Here is a 14590-nt window from a genome sequence, read left to right on the forward strand (position 1 = left end):
ACAACGCCTTAGGAAAGAAAATGATGGGATCATTCCCTATGATCAAATGTCCAATGGCCAAATCATTAGCCTAATCCATGAAGAGGGCCTCGCCCTTTGTACTGATATTAGATTAAAGAAACAAATCCATAAGGAAAAAAAATTTTACAAACGGGAATTAGGAGGATTCTGCGAACAGTTTAGTTTTCCTCCCCATAGACCTCCAACGAAACATAAACACAAGTTTTCTCACAAATATTATAAAAATTTTTACAAGTCCAAGAAGTATGTGTCTCACAGACCATTCACAACCCCTGAGTTTTATCATAAAACTCTTCCAAAACCAAAGTATAACAAATACAGAAAGCCTTTCAAGGCACCTAAAAATTTTAAAGATTCAAAAGCTGGCAAATCCTCTCAAGGATGTTTCCAATGTGGTAAATCTGGCCATATCGCCAAATTTTGTAGAGTCTCAAATAAAATTAATTCCCTACAAATCTCCAAACAAGACAAAACCCAAATTCTTGCCTTATTTCAAGAAACCTCTTCATCCTCTTCTGAAGATGAAGATTACAAACTTAATCAAATCCAAGCTTCTAAATAGTCTTCTTCTAGCTCATCTAATAATGAGAATTTTCAGGCCTGTGCTTGTGATTCATGCATTATTGGTCTTAGCTGCGAAGACTGTGTTCCCAAGTCTGTCTGCATGCTCCGTGCATCACCAAATTAAAATATTTTCGATTACATCGATAGTTTGGTAGACCCTGAACAAAAGAAGGCCTGCCTCGGACACCTCAGAAACAATGTCTCTACCTAAAATTCTCCTCAACCTTACAATCTCCACCAAATTATGCAAAAATTCGATAAAATATCAAAACCTCTTATTCCTGACCATTCTGGTCGAATCAAATCTCTTGAAACCACCACTGCAACTTTGCAGTACGAGATAAAACATATCAAGCAACAATTAGCCTTCTTAAATCGGCAACAAAACCAACAAGCTTCAACTTCAAATAGTGAACCATTAACAAATCCTTTTGCAAATCAAGAACTCACTGAACCAAACCCTACTACCCCTGGTTTTGTGTCTACCATTATGTCAAAATTGGTATATTCACATAACCTTAGTAATTAATGCCTCATTCAAATTCTCTGCAATTGCCTTAGTTGATTCAGGAGCCAATGCCAACTGTATCAACGAAGGAGCCATTCCAACCCAGTTCTATGAACGAACTACCCAACGCCTTAACATGGCTAATGGATCTGGGTTGAATGTCCAATATAAACTTTCAAATACCGATGTCTTCAACAAAGGCCTCTGCCTACCCCAAACCTTCATCCTCGCAAAAGACCTTGACCAAACCATAATCCTTGGCCAACCATTCTTAGAAAAAATAAAACCTTTCAAAATTACCCAAGATGGTATTACAACAAAATTCCAAGGTCAAAAAATTGCATTCCCCTTTCTACAGGCTCAAAACTCTACAAACCAAAGCCTCAACAAAATTAAACAAATAAATTTTCTTAAAACAGAACTCCTTCACCAACGGATTTCTGACCAACTTAAAAATCCCAAAATCATCCATCAGATTAATCAAGTTAAATCCAAATTCGAGTCCAACCTTTGTTCTGACTTCCCTGATGCCTTTTGGCATCATAAACAGCATATGGTTTCCCTTCCATACGCTTCAGGATTTTCAGATCTTCAAATACCAACCAAAGCTCGACCAGCCCAAATGAACCAAACTCTTCTTGAAACATGCAAAGAAGAAATTAATGACCTTCTGGCAAAAAAACTCATCCGGCCTAGTACTTCTCCTTGGAGTTGTACAACCTTTTACGTTAATAAGGCCGCCGAAATAGAATGAGGAACTCCCAGGTTAGTTGTCAATTATAAACCATTAAATGATGCTCTTCAATGGGTCAGGTACCCAATTCCAAATCAAAAGGACCTCTTACAAAGAATTTACCAAGCAAAAATCTTTTCAAAATTTGATATGAAATCTGGTTTTTGGAAAATCTAGATTTATGAGAAAGACAGATACAAAACTGCCTTCACAACCCCCTTTGGCCTATATGAATGGAATGTAATGCCATTTGGCCTAAAGAATGCTCCAAGTGAATTTCAAAAGATTATGAATGACATTTTCAACTCTTATGGACAATTCACTATTGTCTATATTGATGATGTTCTTGTCTTTTCAAATTCAATTGAACAACACTTTAAACATTTAAGAATATTTTACAAATTATCAAATCAAATGGTTTAGTCCTTTCCAAAAGAAAAATAGAATTTTTTCTCACCAAAGTCAGATTCCTTGGACATTTGATTGAAAAAGGGTACTCTTACCCCCATCGATAGTGCCATTACTTTTGGTGAAAAATTTCCTGATCAAATTCTCGATAAAACCCTACAAAGATTTTTAGGAAGTTTAAGTTATGTTCGTGATTTTCTTCCTCAAATCAGAAAAGTAGCCGAACCCTTATACCTTCGGCTTAAAAAGAAACTAACACCCTAGTCTACGGCCCAAACCTCAGCTGTACAAACTATTAAAAAATTAGTCAAAGAAATCTCCTGTTTATTCATCCCTAACCCTGAGGCTTTTAAGATAGTCGAAACCGACGCCTCAGATTTTGGGTATGGAGGAATTCTCAAACAGAAACTTCCAAATGATAATAAAGAACAATTAGTCTAACTTACTTCTGGTATCTGGAATTCTGCCCAGAAGAATTACAGTACCATCAAAAAAGAAATTTTATCGATTGTTCTTTGCATACAAAAATTTCAAAATACATTATTAAATAAATCATTTTTAGTTCGTGTTGATTGTAGCGCAGCTAAATATGTTTTACAAAATGATGTTTCAAATCTTGCATCAAAACAAATCTTTGCCAGATGGCAAGCTTTACTATCAATTTTTGAATTTCAAATATAATATATTAAAGGAGAATCCAATTCTGTCCCTGACTTTCTTACCCGTGAATGCCTACAGGGACAGACTCTTCAAATCAACCTTATCAGGATGGCTCCTCCTAAGGAGTCCACATCCTCAAATTCCATTGTCAAAACCAAATCCAGCTATGGTGCCTCTGCTGCCTCTGCTGCAGCTTCAAACCAAATAGTTACTAGAAGCCAATCCCAGTTGGCCTCTGCAAATAAGCCTTACTCCCATGCTGTGGTCATATCCTCAGCCGCTGGTCCCCTCCAAACTACAAACAAGGCAAGCTCCAGCCTACAAACCACTCAAGCCACGCCCCTCCAAATAGCCCAAGGTTCCAAAACCAAAAGCCAATATCATGAAAAACCATACAAAGAGGATCTTTTTACCATCGAAGAACCCCTCTTCAAATTTGCTGACTCACCCATTAACTTGGCACCGTAAATTTTCTACAAAGGATGGCACCATCATTCAACCTCTCCTGCAAAAACACAAGAATTCTACGAATACATTCTTGTAGAAACTGATTCTATCAGATTCAAACTCAATTATGACAAAAATGATCAAACTTTGGTTACACACACAACTGTAACCATCTGCAAAATTCTCACCCTCCAGGATTGGGGCAGTCATCCCCTAAATACAAGAAGTTTTTCAAATACCTTCAGCCCACAAACTTTTGCATATTTTGATTACCAGGAAGCCTGGTTCAAAACCTTCTGCTTTCAGAACCGAATTAACCGCCATTCCTGGTTCTTCTGTTTTGAATACAGATTCAATAACCAAACTCCCCTCTGGTTTCCAAAATGGTGGGATCAATACGGTCCTATGATCGAAATCCTCCCACCACAGATACAAGATTCTTTCCAAATATTTTGTCAAAATTCAAATACAAGTCCTCACCAACCTGACCTCCTTCGGTTCTTTCTCTACTGTTGTTTGACATGAATACTTTTCTGGGAATACCAAATATATGATTTCTAGACACTCGACTGGATTGCTCCAGTCCTTTGCCGGACCTTCAACGTCAAATGGTGGGACAACTGTGACGTCTCTAAATGTGAAAAATCGTCCCTCATCAAAAGCCTCACAGGTCTCAAACCTGTTCCAACAATTCAAAGCACATCAAAATCAAGTATCAAAAGTGAGAATGAAGCCCTCCTTGCCAGATTGGCTGAGCTCGAGTCCGACTCAGACAATGAAGGCTCTAGCGACGGTGCTTACAACCTCAACTCCCTCAAAGGATCTATGCCAGCCCATGAACAATGCTATGGCCAAGATCCATATGAAGATGACCCTATCTATGAACCCGCCAGCTCTAAGGCATCTTCCTCAAGCAAATTCAAAGAAGTCACCTCCCAGAGATCTCGACGGGCTACAAAATCAAAGTCTTCATCGACCAAACCATAGTTTGGTCCTTAACGTCTGCTAGGACGGAAATAAACTAACCGACTGGTGTAGTCGTAAAATACACCTAGTCAAATAACCTTGGACAACCTATTAAGGAAAGGAGGTACTGATACTGTCCCAGGTTAAAGGACAATTTGGCCAAAATCCAGCTCAAACAAATGGGATACAAACCTCTTGATCAAACCAATACGGAGAACAGTGTCCTTAACCCGTGGAATGCCGTGGTAAGATCATTGAAGATTCCAAATCGATTGTCGATAGCAACTCTATCAAAGATTCTAAATCATTTGTCGACAGCAACTCCAACTTTCAGCGCCAACAGTGGCCCAAATAAGTGTCCCAAATTTAAGTGTACAGTGCCAAATGAAATTAGGCACTATTCCAAATTCTGTACTGTACCAAATGAAACCTGAACCCACCAAAAACTCACATATAATTCAAATGAGCCTCCTTGCATTATAAAAGGAGCATCATCCCATCACTCAAAGCACTTGAAAAATTAGAACTGACAAATTAGGAGAGAGAAGCTCTGCAGAAGAATCCTTCTTCTGCACAAGTTCTTCCAAGATCTCCAAGAGATTCTTCTGCACAAGTTCTTCCAAGATCTCCAAGAACTCCGTTGGACTTCCAAGTGCTCCACCGGTCTTCAACAAACAGGCTCCGATCATCTCAAGTCTGATCGTCCTTCAAAGGTTAGCCACTTAAAGCCCAAAGTCTCCACAAAGGGCAAACACCCTTCTTCTCAAACCCTCTAACCCAAGCCTACCCAAAGACCCAAGAACTCTGGATAAAAATCTCCAAATATTGTATACTTTAATTTCAAATATAATACTTTTGATTACATTTTTAGCTTTCTGCATCTGCATCTGCATATAGTAGCTTCTTGTTCTATCCTTGGATCAAAGCCTACAGTCGTGCCTCTTGATTCCAAGAAATAGATCCGGTTAAACAGTTTTTTTTTTTTTTCTGTATTTCCATTTTTGAGTTTATGGTCTTGTTATTTATTTACTTGTTTATTTTAATCTAAGCACAATTTAGTTCTAAGTAAGGTATCGCACCTATCTTAGTGTTAGTCTCCTTGCTGGATCGGAGTAAGGTATTGCACCTATCTCGTTCTTCTCATCATACAGAACCAGGTGATCTCTATTTCCCTGGATTTCGGTGTAGATCGATTCTAATACCTGGTATATATATCATACTACTATATAAAAGTACGTACTCCTTGTCTTTGGTATACTTTTTCAAAATGACAAAAAAACCATTTACATTTACCCAAAAAAAATTCCTAAATGACCAAAAAACACCGAAAAAAATCCCCAAATGACAAAAAACCCTTCAAAATGGAATATGAAACAAATATCATAATAAATTCTCTATAATTCTTTCTTTCTCTCTCTCTCTCACTCTCTCTAAATGTAGAGGAGAAAGGGGGAGAGTGGAGTATTAAAAAGGCATATAATTATAATTATTAAGTATTAAAAAGGCATATAATTATAAACCATAAACCCACTCATCCTCTCACCCCTAAAAATGGAAGATAAATTAAATAATAATAATAAACTCTATAATTCTCACTCTCTCCCACTCTAAACGTGGAGGAGAAAGGGGAAGAGTGGAGTATTGAAAAGACATATAATTATAATTATTATTAAGTATTAAAAAGGCATAGAATTATAAACCCTAAACCCACTCATCCTTTCACCCCTCAAAATGGAAGATAAAACAAATAATAATAATAAACTATATAATTCTTACTCCCTCTCTCTCTAAACGTGGAGGAGAAAGGGGGAGAGTGGAGAGAGAAATAGAGATAATTATGGAGAATGTGGATGGAATGAACAATTATGGAGAGAGATATACCAGAAAAAAAATTAATAATAATAAACTCTCCATAATTCTCTATTTCTCTCTCTCTAAACGTGTAGGAGAAAGGAGAGAGTAATAATTAATTATAATTAGGATTAAAACAAAGACATATAATATTCCTCCTTAAATCTCTCTCTCTCTCTCTCTCTCTCATCCTCTTTGGAAAATTATAAATAATGATGGAAATATTAAAAAAGTAAATATAGAGAGATATACCATAAAAAAAAAAACCGCTCCTAAAATCTCTCATTCCATCCCTTACAAAATCTAAACGTGGAAGAAAGGGGTATTTTCGCTCTATAATTCTCTTACTCTCACTCACTCTCTCTAAACACCGGGGAGAAATGAGTGTCATTAATTATAATTATTACATATTAAAGGGATAAAAAAAAAATAGGCACAAAATTATGGAGAGATTTATTACATAAAAATGGTATCTTTCAATAATCTTTCATCGACTTTAAAAGTTTTTACTGCATGAAATTCGTCCTTATATGTACCACAGAGAAGACAAAAAAATCAACTACAATATCTCAGAATTTTTCAATTTTTTGTCTCTTACAACAATAGCTCAGAATATTTGCACTCAATCTTTCTCTTATCCTATTTATTAGTAAAGAAACGCTTCTCTCTCCTTCATTAGGAAATAGAATCTCTTTCCTCCCATGTATTTATTAATTTTTTGAAACTTTTTTTATTTTATTTATTAGTAAATAAAATATTTCCTCTTGTCTCCCCTTTATTAGAAAGCAAAATCATAAATCTTTTTTTTTCTCTCTCACACATGTTCCTATCTCTACCCATCAGAAAGCAAAATCAGAATTTTTTTTTTCTCTCTCACACACGTTCCTATCTCTACCCAACATCCATTATTTCTCTCTCTCTCTCTCACACACACACATACATGTTCCCAATCTTTCTCTTATCCTATTTATTAGTAAAGAAACTCTTCCCTCTTCTCTCTCCTTCATTAGGAAATAAAATCTCTCCCCCCCCCCAAGTATTTATTACATCTCTTATCTTATTTATTAGTTAATAAAATCTTCCCTCTTCTCTCCCCTTTATTAGGTAACAAAATCAGAGAGTTGTGTCACCTCTTTGGTTTTCTCTCCCAAAGCCCACAATCTGCTCTAAGAAAGCTCCAAGAGCTCCCTTTCTCTGTTATTTCTTTGACTCCAGGTAAGCTATTGCAAGGTTTCTTATACAGTTCTTTAGCTTTTTCTTTTCCTATCCAATGATTTAATTTAAGGTATTCATCTTCACTCCTTGATCCTATAATGCACTTCTTATCTTCTAAAATTTGTTTTTTTTTTTATTTTTTTATTTTTTTTTTTAAATCTCAATTTTTTTTTTAATCCATACTTTATAAATGTTCGATTTTCTTCGTTCATTTATGGGTTTATCGTATCTAATGTTGGGTTAATCCTCTAACTTGTCTCAGGTATGAAAGGACCTCAGGGCTTCATAATCCTCGATCGGTTGAAGAAGTCTTTAAGGATTTCAGATGAAGGCACGCTGGGACAATCAAGGCTCTCACCACTGGTTGGGTTTTGTTTTGTTGCTTCTCTCATTCTTATTTTGAGGATTTTTTGCTTCGTTGGTTTTGATGTTTATGTGGTTGTTTTTCTTTTGCAGATGTTGAGAAATTCTTTCAATAATGTGATCCTCGTGAGTTCTGTTTCTTATATGGGATTGGCGGTGTTTTGGTTTTAAAAAAGTAATAGTGACTACGGTATTAATTTGGTTTATGGATACTGTTAAATTATATATTTTGAGTATTTGAGGGTTGCAATTACTAAGGTTTCACTTTAGAGTTGGTTGGATCTCAGATTCAGAGATATCTCCAATTCTATCTTTTATTTTATTTTCATGCAATCCGACCAACTCTTACTTCTCTTTGAGTCCTAAGTTCCCAAAAACCACCGTTTAATTGGAGATTCAATTGAGCACGTAGGACTTACATTAGATGCTCTAATAATTTCTAATGAACAAACTTTTTATACTGGATGCATGTGATTGCCTCTAGAACTATCTAAAAAAAGAAATGGCTAAAAAGAGATTCCTTCAACATTGGATATCTGTAACAAAGTGACCCCAAATTGCCAAGTAAAAGAATCTATGAAAGAAAGAGTTGAGACTATCAAGCAAACCATTAATACCAAGAATTAATATGTTCTACAAGTCTTTCAATCATGTTCAATTGATTTTCTATTTTTGTGATATGCTCTCTTACATGAAAGCATTACATTGTTGTTTTTATGAACCTTATAAGAAAATCATTTTTGATTACACAATGATGAAATTGGTGATTGTGATTGCATTATCGTTAACAAGCTTCTGAACTCCAGATTTCTCTAGTTGTAACCAAGGCTATAGAAAGAGTTTAAAAGAAAGTGCATCAATGTCGTTCCCTCTTCAGAGACTCCAAGATTGTTTTCATCTACATTCAAGGTTCCTAAACTAAAGAACCCATCCTCATAGTTTGTAACTAAATCTCTTAGAGAGAGAGAGACAGAGAGACATTTTACTAAAGAGAGGCCTCTCTCTTACCATTGATTGTCTAAAAATATGTTGTAATTTTCTATCATTATTTGAAATTTAATAGTCATCTGAAATTATTAATTGCTTCAATGGATATCATATATGATAGAAATACATCTTTCTCTCTCTCAGCCACGTGCATTTGCACGTGTCCTTTTACTGGTATATATATATATATATATATACACTAGAATTTTTCTTCTTTCCTCTTCAATCTCCCATTGATGCTAACAATTGCGGTTCAAGTGGTAACTACCTTTAATCAATGGTTAGCCAATAATGTACTGTTCAGTTTTTTTAATCTAATTTTTGATACTCCGCAGAAATGGAAGAAAACTATAACCAAGGTAGTTAGGTTCCTCAAGTAAAAGCCATATTGTCACTGAACATTGTGGCTGCGTTAGGTATACATTTTGGACCAAGAAGGCAAGAACGTGTAAATGCCATTATTATTCCATACAATGTGATAGTATCAGCTAGAAAGTACAAATAACAAATTATCACGTAATAAATCTCTCAATATACCCTATACAAAAAAGAAAAAGAAGAGAGAAAAAAAAATTTGTCTCCTTTATTCAGCAAAACAATTAGAGGAAAAACAAGGGATAGGCCTTTCATACGCTATGCACTATGAGGCATAGGAGAAGATTTATTCTTTTTACACATTCCTATATCTTTTGCTTTACTTAATACCACGTGTAGACACCGAACTTTGTCACCCCCCGGCAATGATGACAATATGAAGAATTTCATGTTAGACATTTTAGACTTGGAGAATTTTCAATCTTAAAGTAAAAAATGACCATTTTTCCCCTAAAAACTTTCAAAAGAAAATATTTTCAAAAATTAGAATTTGATGTTATGGATTATTGTCGTTTGTCCCCTCCAGTCGGACATTACACTTTGATGTGAGAACTATGCGAATCGACGCTCGATTCTCTATTTCATTATCTGATCTGGGTCCCTACTTTATGCATATTTTCGTAAAAGTTCCTGGTTGAGACCACAATCGTGTCTCACATCATTGGATAGTGCTTGGACTGAGCTTTCTAAAGACATATTACACGTTGAATTCTGACTAACGGTTTAAATGATATGACCTCCGGAAGTTGACTCCAAAGTTCAGTATCAGATTCCTTTCCGAGCAACCAAGGAGTGCCACATGGCGCCCAAACCCCTTTGTCCAAAAGTAAGCCTTTTTGGATAATTCTCTCTAGTTTTTTAGTCCCACATCGGAAATAAGAGAGAATTGTCTCAAGTCCCAAGGCTATAAGTATAGCCCTTCCTCTCTTCCAAAAGAGGAGGAGAAAAAAATTGAGAATTTGGGAGAGAAGATAGCCCCATCAAGGTTTTGGCTAACTTCTTCTCTCTAAAATGAAATATTCTTCAAGTCTAAAAGTTTAACATATTAATCTTTCCATGAGCCGAGAGATCTAGTCCGGTTCGGTTCGATTTGGGGCTTAAAGCACAAGGGTTATCTCTCCTTATTTCTTGATTAAAGCCGGGTTTAAGATATTTTTCTTCTCCCAATTGCAATTTAGAATTAGTTTATCTGATTTAATAGATTAGGTTTAATTAGTTTCAATTCGGTTTAATGTGATTTATTAGATATAAATTGGTTTATTCCGATTCAATTAGGTGTATTTAGGTTTAATTGGTTCATTTAGATTAATTAGGTTTAATTAGATTTAATTTGGTTTAATATGGTTTATTGAACGTGAATTAGTTGATTCCGGTTCAATTGGGTTTATTTTGTTTTAATTGGGTTCAACATAGTTTGATTTGGGTCGTTGGGTCCAACCGTTGATTTTTGCTAGTCCTTTTTTTTTTTTTTTAATTTGGTTTGTTTTCTATTACTATTATATCTTGGTTTAATGAATCAATTTTATTTGTGGCTTAATATATTTACATTACTAGGTTCGATTTGATTTAGTTTTCTTTTTATTGCTATTTTTGGACCCTTAGATCAGAATCCTACACGTAACCTAATCCCACTGTTTATTCTCTTTTCTGTTCCATCCTTCTTCTCCAGCGACCACCTTTTTCTTTTTCCAAGGCTGAAACCAGACAACCCCTATTTTTCATGGCCGAATCTTCTCCACCCCTTCTCGTCCCTTTCTTTTTCCTTAACAAAATCTGCAACTTCTTTTTCTTCTTCTTCTTCTATTTCTTATTCTTCACTACTGACCCAGCACCAACCGAACCACCCGTTGTCTTCTTCATCTCATCTTCTTTTTCTTTCCTTCCTCCAAAATCTGCAGTGACCGAACCCTCTTCTCCCATATCTTCCTCTCCTTCTTTTCTTTCCCTGCTGCTGCAACCTATAGATCAACCTGCGGATTTACTTCAGAAATTGTTGTTAGATTCTCAGCCCAAGACTCGAAGTTCCTGAAGCCACCAAGAAGGCTTCTGCCATAACGTATGGATCATTTGATGCTGGTGGATTGCCAAGCGGTCAAAATCAGTCAGAGCAGTCTTCGACTCCTCTACTTCAGGACTTCGTGGATCCAACAATGTGCTATCTTCCAAATGGATATCCCTCTACTGCATGTTATCATGGAGGTTATGATGGGCCTATTAACCAGTGGGATGACTACCCTAGATATGTAAATCCGGATGGAGTGGAGATGCCTCCTGGAGTTTACGGGGACAATGGATCACTCATGTATCACCATGGTTATGGATATGCGCCATATGGTCCATACTCCCCTGTAGGTTCCCCAGTGCCTACCATGGGGCATGATGGTCAGCTTTATGGGCCCCAACACTACCAGTATCCTACTCCTTGTTATCAGCGACCAATCCCCTCTAGTGGCCCTTGCACTCATAACCAGTCTGCTGCTCCACATGGGGATGTTTCTACCTCTGTTGCTCCTGAGCAGGTGCCTTTGCCAGTAGAAGCAGCCAAGAGAAATATTAATGAGATTGCACATGGAAATGCAAATGGAAATAATGCATCAGGCCCATTAAAACCCAGTTACCAAAATTCATCTTTTAAATCCAATGGCTCGTATGCGAGGGGCTTCTTGCTTGGAGGCAATCCCTGCTTCTAGTTATTAGGACCCTAGATTTGGTTTTGATGAGAGCGATCCCCTCTTGCCCTTCTGTCCCCTCTTTCATTTTTTCATTTTTTCTTTCTTCTTTTCTCCTTTTCTTTCCATTTTTTATTTTTTTATTTTTGTAATTCAAATTGTAATATGCTCCCAACCCCTATCATTGTGTGATATTTCTCCTATTTCACCTTTGCCTTCGTCGTGTTTCAATTCATTCGCCGGGTTTCAATTAGTACTTTTAGGGGATTCCATATGGAGTCCTAGGGTCACTCTAATCCAGCCCCTTAGGATCAGGGGCTGAAACTGGTTGGGTTTTGCTCATTATTTTTGAATCATATGATAATCATAGGGTTTCACTAATTTCTATTAAATTAGGGTTTTGAATCAGCAAATGGGTCTATGGGTAGTAGTCTAGGACATAGGTCAGTACGGGCGTGGTTGGCCCTTCAAACTGGCTTGTATCATTAGGTCGTATTTGGGAGGATTGGGTTTGTGTTATCATTTCTTTCTTTTTTAGGGCTTTTCACTCTATTTCTTTAAATGCAATAAAAAAAAATCAAATCTTGTTAAAGTACTGCAATTAGTATACTTGTAGTCCAACTCATCTAATGTTCCCTTCTTTTAGTTTGTGTAGCTTCCTTTAATCATTGCATTTAGCTACTTTGGTTAGTTTACGCTCATGTATAATTTTTCACTAGTGCTTTTCTTTATCGTAATTAGTTGTTTTAATTATTTAATGGGTTCAATTAATATAGCATTTAGACTCTAACATAATATAGGTATAGCATAAAATAATCATTAGACATTTTTAACTTAGAAGATAATCAACATTGCATTTATTTAGTTAAAATATTCCTTTCTCATTAGCTTAATTAGGGTTTGTGTTAAAAAGTTTAACTCATTTTAGGATTAGCTCAAGATAAACCTAATTAGTTTTCAAATTTTAGTTAATTAAACCTTAAGTTTAGTTTAATCTTCCTAAACTAGATCGGGTAGACTAGTAAAATGCATCCATTTAATGTAATTAGTCCATTTATTTTTTCTAATTTAATTAGGCCCCTTTTAATTTAAAAATATTTTTTTACCGATTAGGTTAATTAGGGTTGCAATAATTCATTCATAAATTATTAGGGATTAGGATTAAGCCTCTTAATTAGTTTCAATTTAGGGTTTTATAAACTTGTCAATCATCCATCTAGGTTAGGCTCAATTAATCCTAGGTCTAGGCTTACTTAACCAGTTTAATTTAAAATTTCATAATACATTAGTTTAAATCATTAGGGTTTTTTAATCTTCAATTAACATAATCATTTCATTATTTGCATTATAACCTAAGCTAGCATAATTTAGACACTTGGCTTAGGGTTTTCATATGTCATACATAGATACTTAGTTTAGGGTTTTCAGTGACCTAGATTTAGGACTAGTTAGTAGGGTACATACAAATTTTGGTCAAACAAAAAGAGACCGGCCTTAGGGCCGGGCAGACTGGGTGCCTAACACCTTCTCAGTCTGTCACTTGACACTTGTTCAGAATCTTGGTGCAAACCAGCTTTATCCATCAGAGTCATTAGTCTTTCTCCCTTGATTGGGGGAGATATTTAGGGGTCCTAGACCCTTTCTAGGTGGCGACTCTCTTTTACCCATAACATGTATCCCTCCCTTGACATTTACCCATAACTCTCACCTCATTAGGGTCGAACCCTAGCGTGTGTACATACGCTACGCGCCATATCACAATCCCAGCGGAGGTCCATGATACCTACACGACGGTCCTTCCTCATCTGCTCAAAGAAGTGATTTGAGCTTTTGTTGATCAGCAAGGGACTTGGATACACTCTCCTTCTGCAGGCACCTTTTAGCCCATGCAATAATCTTTGGACACTCGGCTTCTATGCTTAAGTTCCCATACGTCTTGAAGGAATTAAAAAAAGAATAGAAGGGAATAAGGCTCAAATCCACACAGCCAAACTTCTCTCCTCCGAAGTAAGGTTTCTCTCCAAGCTCTCCTTCCAACAATTTCAAGCTCTCTATCAACTCCTTTCCAGCCTCTTTCCCATCTGTCGTCATCACTTTCCTTCTCCCATAGTCGAATACCAACAAGACCAAGTTTTAGAATTAGATGGCTTTGTTAATCATTTTCATCTTCTCCTTCTTCTTCTAAAGAATAAAGGCATCAAACTTAAACATGAAATGGAACCGCAGAGAGAGAGAGAGACAGAGAGAGAGAGAGAGAGAGAGAGAACTCTAACCTTCTTGTCAACGAAATCAGCCCAAAACCTGGCTTGAGCTCGGAGGTAAGGATCAGAGGGCAACAAAGGAGAAGTCTCCTTCCAAACCTCATCAATGTATTGAACAATGATGAGGGATTCGCAGATGGGTTTCCCATTATGGATCAAAATGGGAATCTTCTTATGAACAGTGTTCATCTTCAGAAGCAGAGGACTCTTGTCTTGCAAGTTCTCTTCCTTGTGCTCATACTCGATACCTTTCTCGGCCAAGGCAATTTTCACCCGGATCCCAAAAGGGCTGCGCCAGGCATTCAAGAGAGTTACCTTATCAGCCATCTCTTAATGATTACGTAAGGTTTACAAGATTAGCAAATCAGAGAATACACAGAGAACTGTGATTTGAATTTTGAAATGAGAGAATAGCAATATTTATAGGCCCATCTTCTAACGTTCATTAAGCTTTCTGAGACGGGTGAGGGGCAACCAACGTAGAGTCGTTGACTAGTGCCATGGTGCTCTCATCACTGACCTTACTCTAGTTCTTACCCGCTTTTGACTTTTGATCCATTTT

General features: G+C 36.4%; 2 protein-coding genes and 1 long non-coding RNA gene across 5 annotated transcripts; 2 read left to right on the forward strand and 1 right to left on the reverse strand.

The window, feature by feature from the left end:
* The first annotated feature begins 7233 nt into the window (after positions 1-7233).
* On the forward strand, positions 7234-8086 carry LOC122081280. Of its 3 annotated transcripts, none has more exons than XR_006141056.1 (3): positions 7234-7373; positions 7636-7736; positions 7830-8086. It is a non-coding gene; the product is annotated as an uncharacterized LOC122081280 (long non-coding RNA). The 3 variants fall into 3 exon arrangements; XR_006141055.1 differs by having other exon boundaries at positions 7305-7443; XR_006141054.1 differs by lacking the exon at positions 7234-7373 and having other exon boundaries at positions 7580-7736.
* A 974-nt stretch (positions 8087-9060) lies between these two features.
* Positions 9061-11788, forward strand: LOC122082059 (YTH domain-containing protein ECT2-like). Its single transcript, XM_042649555.1, has 3 exons — positions 9061-9082; positions 9140-9218; positions 11107-11788. The coding sequence occupies exons 1-3, from the start codon at positions 9061-9063 to the stop codon at positions 11786-11788; spliced, it is 783 nt and encodes a 260-aa protein (XP_042505489.1).
* Positions 11789-13359: 1571 nt separating this feature from the next.
* LOC122080851 (probable glutathione S-transferase) lies at positions 13360-14355 on the reverse strand. Its single transcript, XM_042647720.1, has 2 exons — positions 14034-14355; positions 13360-13875 (listed from the first exon to the last, which is right to left on the reverse strand). Exons 1-2 carry the CDS (start codon positions 14353-14355, stop codon positions 13577-13579), a joined length of 621 nt encoding a protein of 206 aa, XP_042503654.1. The 3' UTR covers positions 13360-13576.
* Positions 14356-14590: the final 235 nt, after the last annotated feature.

The sequence above is a fragment of the Macadamia integrifolia genome, chromosome 6 (genome assembly GCF_013358625.1).
Source record: "Macadamia integrifolia cultivar HAES 741 chromosome 6, SCU_Mint_v3, whole genome shotgun sequence".
Classification (NCBI taxonomy): Eukaryota; Viridiplantae; Streptophyta; class Magnoliopsida; order Proteales; family Proteaceae; genus Macadamia; species Macadamia integrifolia.

Bases quoted from the DNA above. Each gene is read 5' to 3' on its own strand.
- LOC122082059 (XM_042649555.1), top strand. From the start codon at position 9,061: ATGGAAGAAAACTATAACCAAG. The intron at 9,083-9,139 runs GTAGTTAGGTTC...TGGCTGCGTTAG, and splicing joins GGAAGAAAACTATAACCAAG to GTATACATTTTGGACCAAGA. The intron at 9,219-11,106 runs GTACAAATAACA...TTAGATTCTCAG, and splicing joins GTGATAGTATCAGCTAGAAA to CCCAAGACTCGAAGTTCCTG.
- LOC122080851 (XM_042647720.1), bottom strand. From the start codon at position 14,355: ATGGCTGATAAGGTAACTCTCTTGAATGCCTGGCGCAGCCCTTTTGGG. The intron at 13,876-14,033 runs TTCTCTCTCTCT...TGGTATTCGACT, and splicing joins CGTTGACAAGAAGGTTAGAG to ATGGGAGAAGGAAAGTGATG.